This window comes from Melanerpes formicivorus, unplaced genomic scaffold (assembly GCF_026170545.1).
Source record: "Melanerpes formicivorus ecotype bairdi unplaced genomic scaffold, bMelFor1.0.p_v2 SCAF_10, whole genome shotgun sequence".
NCBI lineage: Eukaryota > Metazoa > Chordata > Aves > Piciformes > Picidae > Melanerpes > Melanerpes formicivorus.
The window spans coordinates 11,642,470-11,666,482 of NW_027142362.1; the positions used below are offsets into that span (position 1 = coordinate 11,642,470).

At 40.3% G+C, this 24,013-nt stretch overlaps 1 protein-coding gene across 1 annotated transcript in view; it reads right to left on the minus strand.

Annotated features, from left to right (window-relative positions):
* Positions 1 to 10: 10 nt before the first annotated feature.
* The window catches only part of SH3GL3 (SH3 domain containing GRB2 like 3, endophilin A3), a 57,077-nt gene continuing 33,074 nt past the window's right edge, over positions 11 to 24,013 (minus strand). Inside the window, exons 2-9 of the mRNA XM_068143683.1 lie at positions 17,364 to 17,432; positions 15,992 to 16,064; positions 14,420 to 14,563; positions 12,742 to 12,875; positions 11,216 to 11,374; positions 8,248 to 8,351; positions 6,944 to 7,071; positions 11 to 826 (exon numbers count right to left, since the gene is read on the minus strand). Coding sequence (XP_067999784.1) covers positions 621 to 826; positions 6,944 to 7,071; positions 8,248 to 8,351; positions 11,216 to 11,374; positions 12,742 to 12,875; positions 14,420 to 14,563; positions 15,992 to 16,064; positions 17,364 to 17,432 — 1,017 coding nt within the window. The 3' untranslated portion in view covers positions 11 to 620. The remainder of the gene's footprint in view (positions 827 to 6,943; positions 7,072 to 8,247; positions 8,352 to 11,215; positions 11,375 to 12,741; positions 12,876 to 14,419; positions 14,564 to 15,991; positions 16,065 to 17,363; positions 17,433 to 24,013) is intronic.

A 24,013-nucleotide genomic window follows, 5' to 3' on the forward strand; every position in this document is an offset into this window, starting at 1 on the left:
GCAACCACTGTTCTTATCCCACAGAAATATTTATTCAGTTTGGTCAGTAAGGTGTAGGAATTTTCAATGTTGAGAACTTGTACTTAGTACAACAACATCTTACTATTGATAACAACCATTTTGCCTTTTGTCAACATACAGTGTGAAACATGGATTAACTTGCTCACAATAAATTACAGTGCAATAGATGAGAAGAGCTCAATGCCATCAGTAACTTAGGAACTGGGTACAGTTAGCTTCACCTACAGAAGTTTTAAAAATGGGTTTTCAATAATAAAATCATTGCAGCCAAATATATATTAAAAAAAACCCAAATCCACATACAGTGAGAGCAAGGAAATGCATTTTCTTGGAGCAACAGTGAGCTACCAGTAAACACTTCATACAGTGATCTTCAAGGCACAAAGCAAAAAAACTAGGTAGGGGTTTTTTTGCAGGTTGATGAGTCAGGGCAGGTGAATTTTTTTTTTTTTTAATATAAAATAAATACATTTTAAAAAGACACATACAAAAGTCAGTAAGTCAGTCAACTAGCAAGGCTTTCACAGAATGCCACACTGACAGAACATTTGTGAATCCATTTCAGTCATGAAATCACATTCACAGCTTGAATGACACAATCACTGAGGCAAGGGAACCATCACTTCAACATAATTAATGGGGAAGAAACCAGACTCTCCATTTAACATCCCCTCATACCAATTCTCATCAATCTGATTGGTCAAAGTTATGATGTCCCCTTCCTTGAAACCAAGCTCGCCTTCGTTTTCTGGCTCAAAGTCATAAAGAGCTTGGCAGCACGGCTGATCCATGTGCATTGAAGAACCTGCCCCCAGTGACAGAAAGAACAACAGATTAATACAGAGCTTTACAGCATCCCAACAGCCACCAAGTATAAAACAATGGGTCAATGGGACAGCCTTGCTCTCATGATTTCCCCCCATTTCCATTGCTTTCCCCTATTAACACCTGGTCCCCCTACATATGTAAAAAACTGGTACTAGTGATCATTAGTTTAAAGCATAATTCTATCCTTTAAACTCAGATGCTACTCTATTTTGAGTCCTAGTCATTTATCTCAAACTCATAGCTGGAATAATCACTGGTGTGGTGTCCTTGGAGCAGTGGCTAGAGGAACAGGAAGGGCAAGGGCTGAGGAAGTAGAGTTGTCAATGGGAGAAGTGACAGGTAATCATTTAAACAAACTGCACTGCAGCATATGGCTACTGTGGGAACACCTATGGGAGGGCAGCCACTCCTGCAGACACTCACTTTATTGCCCTGCTAGAAAGATCTTCATTCCAGGCTACTCTTTTAAAATATTAATGGCACCATATGCAAACATAATAGTAAGTACATATATTTACAGGAAAATAAGTAAACAAAAACCAAACTACAAAACTGAATCACCAGTAGCAAGAGAAGTTAACCCTGTAAATGTATCACCTTTGAAAAAAAGATATTCTCATGAAGGGGTGTTAACTGTCTTGGACCTGTGCTCTGGATACATATGTAATGTATTCATTCATTATTATTTGTGAACAGGAGCTTGCTGTAATAAAATGTAATCTATGGTCAAATTATAATGCTTAGCTGTGTGGCTAAGGAGGTTCAGCTGAAGTTCAGGCATAATGGATTTTAAAAACACGCACAGCATATCTAAGCCAGTCTGGTAATTTGAAATATATTTACAAAAGAAGAATAGGAGAAATATTTCATGCTGCTGTCATGTAAACAGTGGTAAAGCACATTATAGCATGATAAATCTAGAACACTCTAGTACTTACATTAAAGCATTAAACCTCTTAAACACCAAGTTATTCAGGTTGCCTTATCTGCAACATTGCAACAGTTCTCAAATATTCTAGTCTGGGCTTTCACAGATGTCACCTTGAAGAGTAATTTTTGTCTCAGTATATCTGTACAGAACTGGTAACATGATGCAGATCCAATAGCCAAGATGTTAAAAATGAATGAAAAAATGCATTTTTATCTGTTGATTATGGTAATATGTAGGTAATCTGGAATATGTAATATGGTAATATGTAGGTAATATATAGACATCCTGGCCTGCATCAAGAACAGTGTGGCCAGCAGGAGCAGGGAGGTCATTCTCCCCCTGTATGCTGCACTGGTTAGGCTGCACCTCAAGTACTGTGTCCAGTTCTGGGGCCCTCAGTTTAGGAAGGAGGTTGACTTGCTGGAACGAGTCCAGAGAAGGGCAACAAAGTTGGTGAGGGGTTTGGAACACAAGCCCTATGAGGAAAAACTGAGGGAGCTGGGATTGCTTAGCCTGGAGAAGAGGAGACTCAGGGGTGACCTTATCACTCTCTACAGCTACCTGAAGGGAGGTTGTAGACAGGCAGATGTTGGTCTCTTCTCCTGGGCAGCCAGTACCAGAACAAGAGGACACAGTCTCAGGCTGCACCAGGGGAGGTTTAGGTTGGATGTTAGGAAGAAGTTCTATACAGAGAGAGTGATTGCCCATTGGAATGGGCTGCCCGGAGAGGTGGGGGAGTCGCCGTCATTGGAGGTTTTCAGGAGGAGACTTGATGGGGTGCTTGGTGCCATGGGTTAGTTGTTTAGGTGGGTTGGATTGGTTGATGGGTTGGACACGATGATCTTGAAGGTCTCTTCCAACCTGGTTTATTCTATGTAATTCTATGCAATTATTGAAAACTAACTGTGCATTTTCCAGTAAAAGGAATGATTTAGAGTCTCTTAAGTAAAAGCTGAAAACTATTCTGGTGATCAGTAAATGAGAACAGGGGAAAGCACCTTTTTAATTGATAATAATACAATTGGGGGTAACGGTGTTAAAACTGGGAAGTAGGAATGACTTCTCTATTTTGTGGCTATGTTTTATCTTTTATAACAATAGAGGAGAGCTCTTATTTATAACAATGAAAGAGAGCTGTCAACACAGAGATCCCCATCAGCAAATCTTCCCAGAATATTGCTGTAACAATGCTGGAGTACTCCTCTGCCTCTGAAGGGCAGTGGGGAGTGACAAACCAGATTATAGATAGTCTAATAAAATGATACAGGTGAAAGTTTGGTTCAGGATACCACAACAGTCTGAGCTTAAAAAAAAAAAAATTTAAAAAATTACAGAGAGAGAGAGAGAGTGAGAGAGTGATAGAGAGCTATCTGTGTGTGTGTGAGTGTGTGTGTATATATATATACACATGCGCCGTATTTTCCCAGCAAAAAAGGCTGGCTGTGTTCAAAGATAGCTGAGTTATTTGCAGTCTTTGCCAAGGCTGGAGTGGTACCAGCTCACTGGAACTGTCAGCAGCAGAAAGCAGCATTCTGAATAACTGACATAACTGACAAAACTCCTTGCTTTCACCAGCTTCTCCAATAGGGCTAACTTATTACTGCAGGCTAGTTAATTTCTGGCAGTAAGATACCTGATATGTGATCACATTTGGTTCATTTCAAGCTCCAAAGAACTGAAAATAAATAAGCATCAGTACGAAAAGACTCTTTAGAAACCATCACAGTCAGTACAATGAGTTTCACTCCAGGCTGTAGGATCAGTTAAAGTGTTCATTAGAATCAGGCAGCTGCTGCTACTGTACAATCCAATGAGACAAAGGTAATGGGGGCAGCACTGCCTGACAGTCTGCAACACAAACTGCTTAACATCACAGGATTGGTGACACGATTCCAGACTTTTCATGTCTCTTAAATACTTGCACATCCTTTCCTGCTGCAGAGATTTAAGCTAAGGAAATGACACACTATTTTTTTCTGCAAACACAGTTTATGTTAATTTGCAACACTATGCACACCTCCAGTTCCGGAGTTAAACTAGCACACTTCACTGTCACATCCAAAGATGATTTGTCATTAATCTCCAGACCACTCAAACCCAGACAGCACAAAACCAGATTAAGCAAGAAGCAGTTTGTCATGTCTGGCATGTTACAGGATGAAAACAAAATGGCATTTGATGTTGGGGAGTGTGGTTTGTAGGTTTGTTTTCTGCAATGGGAGTTACTGCCTGTACCTGCATCTACTCTGTCTTCTATACCATGCTACATATATATGGTAGCAAAATCATACTTTAATAATCACAAACTGGAACTTTGCTGTGATAATTAATCCAAGCTGCTCACAACTGAAGTGAGTAAACAGATGTTTATGTTAAATTCTGGCACATGGCAATCAGATCCATTTATTTCATATCATAGCCAAACCTGACATAAGAAGAATGAAAGGTGTGATATAACACAGCACTTAGAGAGTTCTACAATGAGTTAGATGATGCTCATAGCTGCAGTTGACTAACAAAGATAACAATTAATTAGAACAAAAATACTGTGTGCTTAATCAAAGCAGCTAAATAATTCACAACATTAACATCAGGTTTCTGTGAATCTAGCCCTGCAAATGTGTGCAAGTCATTAGTAGTAAATAATCCCCACGTGTTAGGGACTGAACAAAGGAAAATACTATTTCTGTTCCAAGAAGCTGATGTTTAACTTGAAAAGCTCCAGTGAAACACAGGAAAGCCATGTCAGCGCTCAGAATTGGAGTGTGTAATTGTGCTGAATGTATCACAGCTCACTTTGAATTGTCCCATTGACTTCCATGGGTTTGCTGAATACTGAGATGCTACTTACCATGAGTGACAATATCAGAGAAATTAAAAGTCTATGATTTGATTGGGTTAATAGGTAAACAGGGGAAATGAATCATGAAAATTCTTGTTTGTGTAGGATGAAGAGGTCAGTTTTATAAATGAAAGAAAAGAGGGTGATCATGATGCAATCCCCCCTTAAAACAAGTTTTGCTTAGAGCCACCTGATTCAAATTTCTACAGCACAGACCATAAATCTAACCCATTTAGTGATTCTTATTTTAGACAGGAACAGAAAGGTTTCCCCATTTACAAAAAGGACACATTGACCCCATTGCAGCTCCACAGAAATCCATAGGGATAACTTTAGGGTATGGCCAGGAAAAGAGAAAGAACAATGATTTCATTGATGATTGTACCTGCTGTGGAGGTAAGCACAGCATCCATAGCTTCTTCAGGCAAAAGAAAACATGATACACAGTCTTCCTGATGTTATTAGCAACACTAAACATAGCAACAATTATTACATATAGCCCATTTCTCCTTTCAGAAAAGGAGTAAGTGAAAACCCATCATCACATATGCAAGCACTTGATGCAGTAGTCCAGGAATGGAATCGATGAATGGAAGTGGCTCACTCCCTTCTTATCTTAATGATCCATGATCATTTGTTTTTCCAGTTCATTCACTGAATTTCAGCTCACTAAAACTGGACTTTTCTTTAACAAAGTGGGCTGGAAGGAACCTTGAGTAGTCATCTAGTCTGTCTTTCTCCCAGTGACAGGACTGATTACCATGGATCAATTGTTCCATGGCAATGATAAACCCCTGTAATACGGACACACTAGTTTACATATAAATGCTGAAGCTGAATCTTTCTCCACCGTACATGCAAAGCAGAAAAAAACAAAGCCTACCTAACCTGACAAGTCATTTATATAGGCCTAGAAGTTTTATGCTGATTTATTAGTAAAGGTTGCTATGTTTTTGCCACTTTCATCCAGATGTGCTGTGGAAATAATTAGGAAGTTAATGATTATTGCAAACATCCCCAGTGCTCCACATGAAATGTGTCCTTGTATCACGTCACAGGAACCAGTGGTCTGTATTGAGTATGCAAAGAAGAGGTTGCATTTGACAGAAACACAAAAACTCCTCTTAGCATTTGGGGAGCATGAAGAGCTACACTAAGAAACCCTCAAGCAACTCAAAGCACAAAAGAAACAAATCAAGGAATAAGATCTTGCTGGGTAACTGCTGCAAATCAGCACACAGCTTGGACTGTGTAACAGCTGCATCTTGTAGCAGTGTGCAAGAAAATTAAATACATTAGAAGAAGCATGAAGTTACAGGCCAAGCTTTATTCTTTTACTTCTTTCATTTCTCTCCCAAAAACCTTTACAAAGGAACATGACTGGAGGTAAGTGTGGGGAAAAAAAGAATTCAAGAAAAATAATCTTCAGAAGAAGGTCCCAGATACCATGCCAGGTACCTTTGGCTCGCTGTTCCCCCTCTATTTTCCTTATAAATAATGTTTATGGGAAAATATGGCTTTTGTGTTCTATTTGCTTGGCATATCGTTGTCTTTTGGGCTTTTTAACTGGTCTTGTCTCATCATGCACTGCAGCCATTAAGGAGATAGGACATAATAATTTTATTCATGGAGGAGAAAAAACTATTTCAATGACTACTGTAACCTTCATGATTATTACCATTCACAGAACTATCAAGGGCTTTCAGCAGTTCACTTCTTTTGTGGAATCAGGGTTGAATCAAAGGAAGAGATCCTACTCCCACATCACTGGGTACCAAAGCACTTCAGATCACAAATGCACACGCTTTGGTGTATAGTTTAGGGAACAGTAAAGGAAAATACATTAATAGAATCAATAAATGTGGGAGTCATCTCTCTGAATTTTACATGGCTAGTACTAAAGCTCCTGTACTGATCATTTATGGTTTCAGGCTGTGGAGAGAAATTGGAGTCTGGAGATATTCCAGACAGTGATCAAACACACCTACCTTAGGCATCAAACACACCTACCTTAGGCATCTTCCTTTGCATAAAAAAACTGAAGTACCTCTCCCCCTCTCAACTCCTACCCTCAGTGGCAATACAGAGAAATAAAAGGACAAGCAGAATGCCAGACCTAAATTTCAGATGGGCAAGAGACTGTTGAGAGAAACTCTTCTTCATAATTCCATTTCCAAATCCGGGAAACAAATGGAGTCAGATGCACAAATACTGGTGCCCCGTGGAACTGTTGTAGAACTTAAACATTGTACAAAGACTGCCTCAAAAAACAATCAGGTTAAATGTTTACAAAAATGTTACTTCTGTTGCTGTAGACATACCTGATGATTTGATGGAAGAACTATAAGCAATCCCATTGTGCTGCTGATTATCACCCATTTCCAGAGTTGTAGTTACTACAGGCTTTGGCTTAAATTCACGCTTAGGCCGACTAGATGCTATGTTTATTCTGGAACACAGAGGAGAGTGGCAAGAGATTTACCTTACAGAAGAAATACAGAGCTTACATTCAGGTTCAGTGCTCGGTTTTGAAAGGTGGGGAAATAACCCTTCTGCTGGTTTTGGGTTCAGGCTTTTTTGGGGATGAGGAGCAGGTTTATTCACTAAAAGCTGCTCAATTCTCATGCAGCATTTGAATTTCACCAAGTCCTTATTTTATTTAATGCTTTGGTCCTGCTGGCAGGGTCACAATGCTTAACAGCCTGAGTCTGAGAAGTGCTGAACATCCACAGCTGCCATCCAAGTTCATCAGAAGTTCCAGTTATGAGCTCTCTGGAAAGCTCAGCTGAAAGTGACACACACAGAAACCCAACCAGGACAGAGTCCCAGGGACTGCATCTCACACATTGTCTTTTTGTCAGAGAAAATGGAAAACAACTATTTAGTCAGCACAATGGTCTCAATATCTCTTCCTGTATGTTCATATAGCCCAGCTAAGACCTCCTTGTCTCAGTGGTCTCTCCAGCTGGGATGGTGCAGAGTACTTACAGACACAGCTAGCCCTGTGGTAATGCTCACAGCCACATCTACCTCGATCTCAGGAAATCCCCCAACAATTATCTCAGCTCCGTGACTGTAACGTCACTTTGGTGACATTCAGGTCATGTATGTCACCTGTTCTCTGCTGGTTCTCTGAGTGACATTAATGATAGCAGCATCTTTTCTTCTAGTAGGATAGCACAAAGTATCTGGGCCTTTCCTAAGTGCATTACACCACAGCTGTATTCCAAGCCAGCTGGCTAGTTCCTTACTCGGCTGCAGAATTTTGTTAAACCCCTTAAACTCAATGAAAGTAGGCCAACTTCTCAGTAAAGCCTCCAAAACACAACTCAAAAGTAAGCAAGTTTAAATAAACCTACAGAAAAATGGAGGCTGTCCTGATTAACCTCCACAGATGTGAGTGAAGGATTCTGCACACACTCAGACCTTACATTAAAGGCTCATAGCACAGCAAGAAGTTGCCAGGTGGCAACTGTTTAAAGCAATAAAGTCCAGTAAGGCACAGAGCATAGCAAAAGTGCATCTGTGAGATGGTGCTACAAGATCTATTGCCTCAGTGACGTTTCATATTCATGAACCTCAGCTGCAAAAGAGGTTCACAGTTTTCTGATGGGCTCAGCCTTACCGATTTTGCAGCTTGCTCTGCAGATCCTCCAAAATTTCTGTGGATTGTTTATGGTAATCTAGTGCTGCTTCTACAAACACAGCCAACTGGCTAACTTGTTCTACCTGAAATACACAGAGGAAAATAGCAGTAAGGAGCCTGCACTACATTCAGCTGAGGGATAAGCAAACAGATCATTCAAAACAAACCTGGTATCTCAAAAGCCCTTGATAGCTTGTGGAGGCTAGTGAAAAGGAGCATATGAGAATCTATCAAAGAAACTGCCAGCTGGAAAACGAACAAAAGTGAGGTGTAACTTCTAGTTCACTAACTCAGGGCTGGGTCCTTGAGTCATTTCCTTTCACTATGTGCAAATCCCTTCTGTTTCCAACTTTCAAGCCAGCCATCTCTCAACACCGAAACCTGAAACATTTAAAAGGACACGACCCCTTAGCAAGTTAAAGTGGGGCTTTTCTGATCATCAGTGCTGGAAGACATTACACTGTCACAATTCTTATGACTCAGACCCATGAGTGTTTATTATTAATGTTTACAAACTACACCTCTGAAATAATCTGGATTTACCTCACTAGATGGCAGCATTTATAAACTAATAAATGAAACAATTTATCTACTTGGATTTAAAAGTATTGGCCAAGCATTCAAAAATATGAATACTGAGGGAGAAGGTGAAGGAGAAAGAAAAACCAAAATATTTTTAATCATGAGGTGACAAATCTTCTCATTCCCCTAACACAAACTGAAAAGTTCAGGCTGTACTTGGGATGGAGCAGCAACAGATGTTTATTCATCCTCTTCCTTTTAGACAACAGTAAGAAGACAGACCCCAAGAAGTCTGACACGTTTCTATTCCCTGATGATGTCTCCAGATATTGGATCACAAGAAGATATCTGAATAAGCTTTCTGCAAATGTTTTATAGACCCCTGACAATTTTGTGCTATACTTTATCTGTTTTCACTCGGTTAAAAATGTTAGAAATTCTGCCTGGATTCCTAGAGAGCCAAACACTGTCACATAGCATACAGAAATGAAATGCACAGATCAGCAGCTGATACAATTCCATCACAGTCGGACAACAGTAATGTAAACCAGCTGAGGACAATACACCAGATGCCGAAGGTTTGGATGGGATGGTCAGAGAAAATGGATGGACAAGGACAAGTAAGAGCCAGGAGGGATATGGAATCGTGGATCAGAAGAGAGGGAGGGAGGGAGAAAGAGAGAGAGAGAGAGAGAGAGAGACTGGCAAAGAGTCAGAGAAACTTGAGGTACTAAAAGCCACTTAGCAAGAGGAGGCTGGGACTGACTGAGTGGGAAAGGCTGGAAGATGGATCTGATAAGAAGTGCATGCAACAGTGTCTATGTGGGAGGTCTGGAACTAGCTGTGCAAAAACCTGAGAAAGAGATGTGGATCACCACTGAGTCTGGGAAAGGCACCTGGCAAGATGGTTGGGAACCAGAGCTCAGAACAGAGACCGCTGAGCAACAAGACCAAGAGTGACTTTCAGGGAACTAGAAAGTACGTGAAGGAAGCAACTGCAGCTAAGATCTCTACAAGCCTCATGAGACAGTCTGGAGTTAGACAATGAGGTTTAAATGAAAAGTTTGAGAAGGACAAACTGTGTCAGCATAGAAAATGGAAGGGAAGTAGCACAGTTTTCTTTAAACAGAAACAACAGAAAGGGAGTATGGAAAAACCCTCAGTGGGACATCCAGTTCGCCCCCTGCCAATGGCAGTTACACTAGAAAGTAGTAGAACTCATTGGTCTTTAGTGGCTCAGCTAGACCCCTATAATCCATGCACTGTTATATAATTTGTTTGCTGTTCTGATTAATGATAAACATTCTCTGAAACATTTCTCATCTGCTTATGCAAGGAAGAATTATAAAACACATACACTGCAACCAGGCAGTTGGTACAGCCTACAGTGGAACAGTGTGCTGCACTGTTGACAGAGGATGTTTCATTTTTTGCTGCCCTCATATAATCTCCACTGGTAGAACAGCAAGAGGCCTACTAACCTATACATTAATCTAACAAATGTCCCACTGAGAGATAGTTTAGGAACTACAGGCTAGTTTATAACTGGCCATCACACAGGTGTGCATAGAGGGAGAAGTTGCTTTAGTTGTTGCTAAACATTCCCACTTAACAGCTCCTCCTTGCTGCAGAAGACAGCACAGTTCTTTCTAAGTGTCTTCTCACTGACACTGCATCTACAGGAGAAGAGAAGGCTTTGGAACAGGCCCAGATATGATTGGTTTCCTTTTCCTACGGCTCCTTAATTACATGGGAGAAAGCACATCCTCCTATTATTTTTCTCTGTGTGTGTGGACAGAAGAGAGGATTATCCTGAATGACCACAGCTGCTCCTTATTTAGACATAATTTCAAATGGACTTGGTCCCTAAGCCAAAGTCCAGGTCAGAGCCCAAGCCACAGACAAACTCTATGGAGTAATTTTCAGGGCCAAGTAGTAACAATAATGATTTTCAGAGGTAACATTATTCAGAGACTTCATAGCAGCAGCCAAGTTTTGGCTACAAGTGAACCACAATTCAGAAAGTGCAGGGTACATACTCCTGCTCATAGTTTCAGCAGTAGGTCTATGCCCATGTTAATCTCCCAACTTTCTCTCTCCCAGTGGTCAAACTGCATTAAAACTCAGATAATTCATCACTCATAGGTTATAAAACTACTTAAAACCTCTGTGATGATCTTGTCTGAGTCACTGTACCTCCAGAAGAAATTTGTGGATTCTTGACTTCTCCCATTTACTGCTGTGCACTATGTTCAGGAGCTTAAAAAAAGGAGAGATGCACACTTTCTGCTTTCAGACCTTAATGCTGGGGGGGAAACTTCACCCCACCACACCTCTTATGAAGGATGGGACAGCCTTTATCCAGTCCCACACACATTTTCCTCCTGGATGTATTGCAGCAAACAAAAGTGCAGGATAGACTTACATCATTTTCTAAGAAATTGAACATGCTTCTTTCAGCCAGTTCTTTTGACTCTTCAAATTTCTCTACTGCTTGTTTAACTTCTTCATCTGGTATCTTTCCAAACCGCTTCTTTTTATAATCATAATCCAAACGGCGTCCTTCTAGTTTCTTCAAATGATGCTAAGTAAGACAGAACATTTATGAGAAGGTTCAAATGGGACATGTCCAAACAAGCACACTGTGATTTAAGGAAATTTCAGTTATGGAGGTAAACAGATGCAAAACTAAGGAAAAACAAAGCTCAGAGATTATCCAGCCCACCCCTTTGATCTAAGGACTGTGTACACAAATGAAATTTTAAGTAAGGAGCCACTTTTTAGCACTTGGGGAATTTGCCATCTTAGTTTCTAAACTTAGGCATCCAGCTCATGGACTTCACTAAATGTGAAACACTGCAGATTATCTAAATGAGAAGCAAGACAGTACTTGTGTGTGCCCATATTCAATTCAATTAATTCAATTTTTCCTCTTGAATTCTTTCCGATTCAAGAAGTAAAAGTTAAAGGGTTATTTTTCCTCTCATTCCATAAGCAATGCTCCAACAAAACTTGCATTCCTGCTTTCTTTGTTAGGTGTCAGCTTGACACTTCTATCTGATATAACTACATAAGCTTTTCTGTTGCCAAAAATCAGGGGACTGGCAGACATACAGAATGGGCTCAAAGTGACAGAACAAAATGCTCATTAGAGCTAATGTCAAAACAATTTTTTTTAATCAATTCAGAACTGCAGCTGAAAATGGTTATGTATCAAAGGAGACAGCTACAGACATGAAGACATTATTATTATCTTTTTGCTATGCTTTCCACATCCATTTATGTGTAAACAAATAAAATAACTTTCATTTCTGCATTTCATCAGGGTTTTAACTTGCTTATTACCCAAGTCTATTGGAATCAACAGACTCAGACTGCCTGGCTTTCTTTTGAATTGTCACATTGTAAACAAAAGCACTAAAAAAGTTAACTCTAAAGGTTAAAAATATGTTCCTCAGCTTCCTATAGGCACTTGAACATTTGATGGGACTTTTCAGACCTTTCTGTGATCGCCCCAAATAGCCTTTCTCAACAGTTATATTCATCCTCCATTATAAAGAGCTTTAGGCTGATAGAGACAGCAAGATAGGATAATCAGTTGCAGCAAATCACAGCCCACTCACATGTTCAAAAGAATTAATAAAAAATGTCAGTTAAAATAGTGGAAAAATAAAGAATATAATTCCCTCCACTCTCCCTTTTGTACTGAATGTACAGGCAATATAGCAAACTGAGTAAGTTAGACAAGTACACAATAGCCAGGCATTGATTTTAAGCAGATTTCATCACTGTATTGCTAAAGAAATATACTTAAATACAGTGAAATGCATTTACCTTACTGATTTCAAGAAAAACATCTATGTAACAGACATAATAATACAATACATCAAGGAACTAGAGTTTGATTGACTCTGATCGTAGGTAAGTGAAGCTTTGCCCTGACAAACTTACCCCAATCTCTTTTAAGTCTTTGTCCTGCAACAACTGTAGAGGATCAATGAAATTTTGTTTGACATTAATATCAAGAGAATCCTTCACCTCTGCCATTTGCTTCATGCTCTCACCAGCATCCAGCAGTGCAAGCCCTGTGGTAAAGAATAAGCTACTTGTATCTCAATATATGTAAACCCAGAACATTTGCTTTATCAAATACATATCTTTGTATCTGCTGCAGGCCCTCAAAGAGTAAAAAAATAATGCAAGCTATGCACTTTCTTGTCTCTTACAGAAAACTTAGAAATGGAAATTTTTTGTTCACAAGTATATATTTTTTTTTCCTCCTAATGGGCATCAGGAAAAAAAAAAGTTATTTTCCCTACTGTATTTGCATAGGTTACAAGCCACCTCTGCTCTGAGAGCTGCAAATCAAGCTGATGAATCTGTACAGCTTTACTAAACAAAAAGCAAGTAACTTTTTAATCACAAATCCGTGACTTACAGCTTCCTCACATACAGCATGCTTTTTTCTTTTGCCCACAAACTCCTTTTGCTCCAATTTGTTGCTGCTTTTTTAAAGTCATCTATTTAAGCAAGCTGTAGACTCCATTAAGCATATAAGCACCAGCAGGAAGCACAGTGTTTGAAATTTTCTTTCCCCTTTCCTAGTTGTATTTAGTATCTCCACTGCTTTTGCAAAACCTACAAATATATCCAGCACACAGATGAATTGTGCTACTGCACTCTTCATGAGGAGAATAAATGAGTTTCTGGCTGCCAGTGGCGTATTTCCCTGAGCAGCACCTTACTTGGTTTGGAGTGTGAGGATCCTACACCCACAGAGCTGTTACTATTTCAAGAAAATCACTGTGTGTAAAATTGCAGATACTCACAACAGTATGTAACAAAGCCACTCAGTTCTGCATTGGCTTCTGCAGGCAGTCACAGCCCATACCACATTCTCCTAGCCCTATTGCACTCTCTTTCCCCAAACCAGGTTTCTACCTTGTTTCCCTGGTTCTCTCAATCCCAGCCCCCATTGAGCAGCTCTGTGAGAATGCTTTGAATTCATTCCAGCCAAGCCCACACACTACGCATGTTCAGCAAGCAAGGCCTCTATCAAGATTCTGTCTGTAAAGTACAAGCATATCTTGAGAGGAAAGAGGCAAGATACGATTTACCAAAGAATTATGCATAGTCAAGCTAGAATTCATTTTCATGAGAACAAGGAAATGCATATTTAAGATGCATTACTCCAAAGCACAGACATACCAGATCATTATTATTAAACAACAAAAAAAGAAAAAGGAAAAGCTACTGCTTGTATCTTTTTCTATGAAAAACTTCCCCCTTAGTTTAGTTCTCAAATATAGGGCAACCATTTTTATTTAAAGGTTAAAAGAAATACAGTGCACCTGAGAAGTACCCTAAATTGTTTTGGTTTGGCAATTCAGAAATTAAAATGCTTATGGGAGTAATATCAATCATCTGTAACAGTGTTATCAGCTCCACCTGCAATAGAAGTGGACAGGTATGCAGAAGCAGTGTTTTGTTAACTGTATCATCACCCCCAACCACTGTACCTAACTTTCTCTCTTGCCTGCAGTAGCTATTTACACAGGTTATGCCACTGAATAATATTCTGCAACAAACTTCATGCTGTAAGAGTTGCAGAGGAGATAGACAAACTCACCAAACATAGAACCATCGCCAAGCTCTCTGCCATACCGTATCATGCATTCTCCTAGGAGTCCCTCTGTTTGAGGATAGCCTGTGGTTTTAACTTGTCCTCTGATTTTTGACATAGTGTTCAGCATTCCCAGCTTGGCTCTGTATGCTAAAAAGGACATTAAAAAAACCCAAACACAACCACCCCACAACAAGAATGTTATAAAAATACTCTTTAATACATCTAAAGGAATAAATCATTAAACAAGCAATGTCATGGAGTGAGCCACTAAACGGGTCTGTAAATTCCTAACATTTTTGCTGTCAGTACTTCATAGTCAAAAGCTGAAAAAAGACTCTGTTCAACATTATGGGCCATATGAAACTGGTTTTATTCCCAGATGAATGAGCATAATTTCTCCAGGCAGATATATAGTGGGAGTGCTTGTCATCCTCTGTGTATACTCACCAATACTCACATTCCTTTGAATATTCCTGCTTGTGAACTCCTTGTTCAGAAATATTGCAGAAAGCAAATGCAGAACAGACACAAGCACAGCCAATGCCAATTTCATGCTCCCTCTCTCTCCCTCTCTTGTTTTTGAGAACTTTGAAGAGCTTCCCCCTCTCTTTTTCTGTTCCAGTAATGAAGATGGTAGAAATTTATTTTGCAGAAAGGCCTGCTATGTACAAATTATTTATTGTTACCTTGCAGACACCATGGCAAAAATAAGTGTTTTTCTTGGAGAGTTTCTCCCATCTACTCCTTAGTATTGTCACTCAATTGCTTCTTCAACACAGTACTGGCCATGGCCATGGCATGCCTGAGGAATGTGGACCTTGGTAACTAGCTTCACCTTGAACATTCCAGCTGGGCTTCGGTAAAGGATTGAATGCTACCATCCATATATAGATATAACACATTAAATTTCTTCAGGGGTGTGCATCTCATAAGGTACAAGAGACTGCTATCTCTGAAGTCACTGGTGTAACTGACTGAACAGGAATTCAGTCAATCCTCCAAAAAGAAGGTCTTCCAACAAATGGTTTGTACCATGAATGCAGGTCACAACAGAAAAACTTTGTGACTGACTGCGAATGTAAACGTCTCCTTTGTTTCTTAAAATGTTTGAAAATTCATTGTCCAGAAAACACAAACCTAGTGGCTGAGTGAGGTTAAGCAAGTAACAGCCCTCTTCCCCATGGTTACAAACCCACCAGTGCCCCTGATGGCTGCAGCCTACAAGGTAAATTCTCTGCTCAAAAAAAATGTTGGCATTCTCTTCACTTTAGGGATCCAGATCTCACCCCGGGAAATCCCGCACAAATAAGAGCACACATGCTGCACTGCAGGCCCAAGCTGCCCATGACAACCTACACACACACAGAGTAAACCAGATGCACTCTGTGCTGCAAGGTGGATACATCCCAGATCTGAATTACTGCATGGAAACCCTACTGTTGTTAATGCACACACAGGTAAAATTCTCTAGAACAACCAAAAGCCTCACAATGACAACCTGGTTAGCTTTTATTTACCTGGGATGAATTTCCCAGTAAGAAGACAATAACCCAACATGTATTGCTCCTATCCTACCTGGATTTGGCTGAAGATACTCTGTGGATTTGGACAGAAGCTCCGTTACAGCTTTATTAGTGAGATCAATTTTCTGAAGAAAGGAAGGAACACAGTTACCAAAAAGCAAATTGATTACTGGGCAGTTTACAACTTTCTTAGATACAATATCCTATTCTAGCTGGTTAGGAAATTTTATTTAAAACAAAGTAAATACTGAAGCTTACAATAAATGGCCATATCGTCGTTATGACAGGATACATATTAATTGGTAGGTAGTGCTGGGAAGGAGAGAAGGTTTATATCAAAATGCAGGCTTGCTTTACCAGCCCATCAGTCTTGACTACTGCTTACACATTCTAGACTACAATTTTCCCACCAAACCAACAGTTGGTATTAAGACTGCTTTTCTACACAGGTGAAAAAGACTGAACATATCCCTCACAATGGGCTCAGGGCCACTTCAGGCAGAAGTTTGCATGGTCTTCCCATTTAATAGTTTCTAAGTTGCTATGAAAAAAAAGGGAAAAAAAAAACCAACACATTTTTGGTTTGTTTCCCTTTTATTGTCTTAGGGCATCTACATTATTTTTCCTCTTACAATGCAGAGAGAGGAAATAATTATTCTGTAGCCCAAGACACTGAAATCTAGAAATAATTTTTGATCACTACAGCAAAAGTTCACATTAGGAAAAAAGGTCAATTTTTGTCATGCTTTTTCCTCCCCCAAATCTGCCAACAATAGAAGCTGTGACCTAGGTCTATTATGAACGTAAAAAGAATACAGAAGAAAAGGGAAATAAAAAAAGCACAGAAAAGCTGAGAAAGTAGTAACTTGCAGTAATAATGCTTAATTTGCAACACACCTCTTTAGCAAACATCTCCATTTCCACTGTTCATTTACATTTCTGGAAATGGCTTTAAATTAAGAAATATAACTTTGTATCAAGAGAAAAATTTACCTTAGTAGTCACATTTTTATCATGAATAATATCAGATAAGAAGGTTTTGTTACACAGACTCACTAAAGACTGCCCTGTCTCATCTCCCACAGAGGAGTAAGGCCCCTCCTGATGCTCTGCACCACTCTCACTATTGAGAGGTATCAGTGGAACCTGCTTGCTCTGCTCAGACCACCTTTGTGGATGTGTTTTCTCCCTTGCTTGAGCTGACAAGGCTTAAAAGGCTTAAAAATAAACCTGCACTTATATAGCACTTAGATATTTCTGTTTGGAAGCATGTGGTGGGGTTTCCCCCTGCCAGGTAAATCTACAATACTATTCTGTCACTTGAAATGTGAAAACATTTTTGATCCTGCAATAGCTTAAAAAACCCCAAACAAAACACACAAAAAATTTAACCCCCCATAAAACTCTAATGTTACTTTCCTTACCCTTTCCATCTCTTGAAATTCTTCATCTAACTTTGTTCCTTCTGCTCCACTTATTTTTTCACTGAACAACTGTAAAAAGATAAAGTTAATGTAAAATGCATGATTATTTAATAACAGAGTAAATATTTCTGAGAGTCACAGGAATTCACTGCAGGTTAGAAAATATGCAGCACCTGTATGAGGCCTTGGAAGTAAATGACTAAATTCTAGAGACTAACATACCTGATAGGAATTTACAACAGGCAAACCAAAAATGCTTTCTCATGCTTAAACAGTTTGTACCCTAAAGGCACAACCTGCACTGCAGACTCTGGGCACAGGGACCGAAGTCTGATTGTAGGTAAACCCAGACTAGCCCTTTCAAGTGTCTCTCTCCAGTCTGTACTTCTGAGTACCTTCTGGTCATTGTATGCCATTAAGTTCAGGGATAGGCCTCCCATTCCTGCTGCTGGGAGTTGTGTGCATTGCTGTGGAAGAAAGACTTGTGAAAAATGCTGCACTGCAATGCACCTGCCTGACTGAGCATTTTTATGATGCTACAGACAAAACTGCCACACGTTCTTCAAAACCCCAAAGCACTGGTTTTAAATAAAGGATTTTAGTAAACCTTCTTAGGATAGCTGAAATGTTATCCAGCTTTTGTGCAAAAAGTCCAGGCTATCAGCTGAGTTTGGTCCTTGCTGAGTAAACCAGGGCTAAAAACAAGCACTCAAGCTGAACTCAGCTAGTGGCTTCTCACAGTGTGTGGTACCTAAACTGAAACAGCATGAGAAGAAAGTCGGATCCTCACCCAGTGTCAAATAGCCTTTGAAAGTATCGCTTCATCATGACAGAAATGGCTTAACACATATTCAACAAATATTAAACATCAATTTCTAGGATAGTTCCTGCAAAAATACCACACACTTCTCTGGTTTAGTTCAGTTTGATCACTTCATCTGTAATAGTGTGATATAAAATTCAGGCCTAGCTCACTGACTGATAGTGTTCCCCAGACCTGCCCCCAGTAAAGCATTTTGTTTGTCCTCTGCACATTCTAAAAGGAAATTCATCTCACTGAATTGAAAATGCCTTGGAGACTTGCACAATCTGAAAATGGGTCACATTTTTTTGCAGTGCAATTTCTACCTCTTCTTGATCACAGCCTGCACTGCGCAGGTGTGGAGGGAGGGCACTGCCTTCCCCAAAACCACCTATCAGCTGATGAAGCTGAGCTGGGTGCTCAGTGGCTGTGGACCTTGCAGCAATATCACTGCTACCACACAGCCAGAGAGACAGCAAAAACAGGAGCTCAAAGAGAGCCGTGCTGCTCATCACTTCTATCGGCTTTACAGTAGGACTCACATCTTCAAGCTTAATGTACTATGCAGCCCATAAACGTGCCAAGATTATTTATCTTTCAGAGAGCTGACAGAACAAGTACAAAAGCAGATAAAACAGAAATAGAGAAGCCCAAGAACCAGCAAGCTCCCACAGGTCATCATCTTGCTGCTGTAAACCATCATAACAGAGAAATAACCTGAGGCCATGCATGGAGGGGTACAGTGCCCAGGTCTCTGCAGGAGCATCTGAGGAATCCTTGAGCACAGATGGAGAAAGGTGCATGAAAAGCAGCCTATCAGAAATTCTGCAGCTTCCTTACACTGCCAGTTTCAGTCTCCCTTCTGTGCAATGTTAATTCCTGAAATAATCAATGTCATTTCCCACAGCCTCACACATGTTTTCTTTCTCCAGCAGGCAATGAACAGATCTGTGGTTTCCTGAAACCTCTCATGGTAATCCCTTTTCAAAGGCTGAGTGTGGTAGGGGAATTACCCTTCTCAGGATGAAGCTACAAAATCCACATTCAGTAGCAACTCATAGAAGTCTCATTACAAATAATCCATTTATATGCTGGTGGAGAACAAATGCAATGAAGTAACGAGATTGCTCAACTGTGAAAGCATAATTAATAATAAACTGCTGCACCAAATGACTAAAATAATGAAGCATCCTACACTGAGAATAGATCTCAGTGTTACAACAAGAAGCACAAGTGGATGAGTAGAAAGTTCACATACTAACAGTAATACCAGAGAGGAAAAACTTCACTGGCTCATTGGAAGGCTGACAAAAACAGCTTGAGAAACTCAGGCTATAACAGAAATTGGTATGTTTTCAGTAAACATCTTAGGGCATACACTATTTCTCCACTGGCATCCTTTAGCTCTCCCTCAATTACTGATGGCCATACCTAGCCACACAAACCATCCTCAGAAAACAGTCTGAACCTTAGGCTTACTGTGCTGTTGCTGTTTCTGCCAGGACTGCAGATGCTGATCCAGGCATGTGCACTTGGCTAGGGTACTGACAGACATTGGCCTTAGCACTGGTGGCAGCCTGCTCGCCTTCCTTGCACATCTGCTCAAATGCTGCCACCCATGTTTAGTTTTGGTTTCTCTTCTGAATTGTTGCAAAAGTCTTCACTATGTTTTGAATGGATAAAATTTGATGCCACTCACAGAGGAGAAAACTCTTTGCTGCAATACTGAGTCACTCCTTGTAATGGGATCATGGGACTTGCTGAAGCACCGGGGAGAAAGGAAAGCTTCTGTCAGATCTAGAAGGTCACTGAACAACTGAGACTCCTCTACATGAGCTTCCAGAGAGAGGGGGGGAGAGACAATCTGTATCTACAGTTTGCAGAAAGTAATGCAGTAATTTAATTAACAACTTGATGGGATGGCATACACTCCCTGAGAGGTTGGAAGACACCAGCTTGAGAAGAGCAGCTGACACACCAGATGGTGGGGCTGCTCCTCATAGGGGCCTTGACAGGCTGGAAAAAATGGGCTGACAGGAACTTCACGAAGCAAAAACACAAATGCAAAGTCCTGCACCTGCAGTGGAATATCCCTGTGTAAGAGTACAGGCTGCAGGCCAACTGGCTATGAAACAGCTCTGCAGAGGAACACCTGAGGTGCTGGTGGAAAATAAGCTGAACGTAAGTCAGATGTATGCCCTTGAGGTGAAGAAAGCCAAGCCCATAATGGGCTTCACTAGCAACATCATAGACAGCAGGTCCAGGGAAGTGATCATTTCCCTCTATTTAGTACTTGTGATACCAGACATGTAGTACATATAAAATCTGGGCTCCCCAGTACACCCTCGGTGAGTCTGGTGGAGAGCCACTGATAGGAGCGCAGGACTGGAGCGTGGGGCACACAGAGAGCTCAGTTTGTTCAGTCTCTAGGAGAAGTTAAGTGGGTCCCAATTAGGATCGTATGAAAGGATGGTGGTCTGAATCTTGTGGAAGAAGAAGAAACAATGGCCACAAGTTGGAAAACAAGAAATTCACACTTGTTAAGAAGGAAGAAAAAAAATACCAAGAAGGTCATCAAGCACTGGAATATATTATCCAGAGTTCTGGAGCTCCCACATTTGAAGACATTCAAGCCTTCCTGGACAAGGCCCTGAGCAGCCTGCTCTAACAGGATCTACTTCAAGTGGGAGGCTAGAGTAGATGCTCTCTGGAGGGCCCTTCTGACCGATCCTAATTCTGTATTTACAGTGACATGTGAACGCAACTCCACAGAGCCTGCCACAGAATCTGCAGACACTACTTCATACAAGCACTGAAAGCAATAAAACACACCTACAATGTGCAAAAGCACTTTCTTTGTTTACATACTTTCTTGGTTCTAAGCAAATATTAACAATACTGTAATTTCTAGCCCAAGGAGACACTTCTTCAATGATATTTACTCTAAGCTCTAATTTCCTTTGAAAAAGGAGACAACCTCAGTGCTCAGAGAGATACCATAAAGAGTAATTCCTTAAAATCTATAAGCTGTCTGCACTTGTGACACTAAAAGATGATTCTAATAGTTATCATTAAATTTTAAACCACTACAGTGTATTTCATATTGGTATAATTTGGATCAGCTTTACTATTCTCACATTAAGGAATGCCAGGTCTTTTGTTCTGATTGTACTGAATTTAGGATTTGTAAAGCTTGCATCACCACTGTCCCAATTAAAAGTCACAGGATACCAAATTAATTATTGAAAATAGATGCACAAAGAAGACAGCTGCTGAGTTTTAGTTCCCTGACTATTTGCTAAGCATCATGGTATATGCATTCTATCAAGCTGCAAAATGCTTTGAACTTAAATAGATGCATGCCCAGCTGTGGGGTTGTGCAATTACATGGCAATGCCTATCAGCTTTTATGATTCAGCTAATGAAAGGTGAAACTGCTACCATCACGTAAGGCATGTATGCCAAGGGAGATTGGAATTACTTCTACAGAAGTAATATTAGGAACTATTGTACATACAGGAAATACTAATTTCATTTCCAAATTCAGAAGCTGGGTGCCACAGATTCAGCACATTTCACTAGACAGGTCCAGAGACAGACTCTGGGGCTCTGAGAAAAGCCAATTCCCACCATGGGGGCCACCTCTACTTTACCATTCCACTGCCAGGATAGAAACTGAAGCTGTTCATTAGTCGTATTTCTGGTAGACCAAATTAGGTTTCCTCTGGATCAAAATTTACACCTAGCAAATAGCTGTGAAATGAGAAAGACTACTTCCTCTCAGGTATCTGTGCAACTCCTCCATCACACTTGATGTATTAGTTACTAGGAAGCAAAAAACCACAAACCCTGAATACTAACATGAAAACCCTTTCAAATCAGCCACAGTATTATCACTTCTCATTTTCAGTTTTTATGACAGCAAACCACCTTTGATTGTAAAACTTTCATTCTCTATATAATAGAAGACCATTTTGCCTGAAGAAATAATGCAGTTTGTACAGAAATACTCCTTGCCTGTTACTTCTTCCTAGGTTCTGCTGTTCTTTTTAATATTGAAAAACTAAATATGATGTCATATTAGCAACAATCTAAACCTCTCTGGTGTGCTCATGTGGAATCTTCCAAGAAAATAAGCCTGGGGAAAAAAAAAATAGAAATCACAGTATCTGGAGGGTTAAATTCTGTATACCAAGCTATTGTTCAAAATGAAAACTGCAATTTTGTTATACAGTCTGACAAGACTAAATATTTATCTGCTAAGGAATTTATATTCCAAGAAATTCTATGAGAACACATTTTTTTCCTATAAATCTGATCTTGAGATTTTGTTCTTACACTAGTTCTAATTCTAATTTTATCTGAGAAAATAAACTTCTCTTTTGATTTGTTGTAAGCATGCACATGAAGCATGAGCAGCACAGTATCACAGTATCGCCAAGGTTGGAAGGGACCTCGAGGATCATCAAGTCCAACCTGTCACCACAGACCTCATGACTAGACCATGGCACCAAGTGCCACGTCCAATCTCCTCTTGAACACCTCCAGGGATGGTGACTCCACCACCTCCCTGGGCAGCCCATTCCAATGACCAATGACTCTCTCAGTGAAGAACTTTCTCCTCACCTTGAGCCTAAACTTCCCCTGGTGCAGCTTGAGACTGTGTCCCCTTGTTCTGGTGCTGGTTGCCTGGGAGAAGAGACCAACCCCTTCCTGGCTACAACCACCTTTCAGGTAGCAGTGTGCCCAGGTGGCCAAGAAGGCCAATGGCATCCTGGCCTGCATTAGGAATAGTGTGGCCAGCAGGAGCAGGGAAGTCATTGTGCCCCTGTACTCTTCATTGTTTAGGCCGCACCTTGAGTACTGTGTCCAGTTCTGGGCCTCTCAGTTTAAGAAGGACATTGAGACACTTGAATGTGTCCAGAGGAGGGCAACAAGGCTGGTGAGAGGCCTTGAGCACAGCCCTGTGAGGAGAGGCTGAGAGAGCTGGGATTGTTTAGCCTGGAGAAGAGGAGGCTCAGGGGTGACCTCATTGCACACACTACCTACAGTTTAAACTAAAATCTACAGCTCCCCAAACTAAAAAAGCCTCGAGGTTTCACATAAATTTCCAGTACTTTTAAGTACATTAAGATTTATCCTTCCTCTTGCACAGGAATAATAAATTTCTCCATTCTCATATGGATTAGACATGAGCTTCAGAAAAATGTTGCCTTTCACTAATGTTTCGCACATCCACTAAACTACAGGGTGGGTTTTTTTTCCGTATTTCACTAAGGAAGGTTACTGAACATGCCCAAAATATCCCAGCTCAACCACAAGTTGATGAAACTCTCAAAACAATTACCCTATTTTTTATATATCCACTGGGTATTTTATAATACAAGTCAATAGGATTCTTGCCAGCCAATACTTGCACACATGCCTCAACCTTCTGTTTCACTTCTTTTGTCCTTCTTGTGCAACAGTGTTTAACCAGGATTGACCCATCCCAAGCTCGTGGTTATTCAGATACTGTTGAGACAAGCAGAGCTGAGGAAGTCTTTGACTGGCTGGCAAAATTCTCCTGTACAAAACTGGCCAGGAAATCATCAACTACCATTTAACGACTGAGTGAAAGGTATCATAGCCTAGTGAAGAGTTAAGGGCTTTCAATGGCTCTTCACCAAGTAACAGCATTTAATTTCTCCTGAAGGAGTATCTGCTGAAATTTTAATGGGATGGAAAATTCCTACATTGGTCATAAATATGCACACTGTCAGACCCATGAGGCAGAACCTAGATTTTAGAGAAAATCTTTTAACCAACAAACCCCAAAAAAAACCAACCACCAACAAAAAGCCAACCA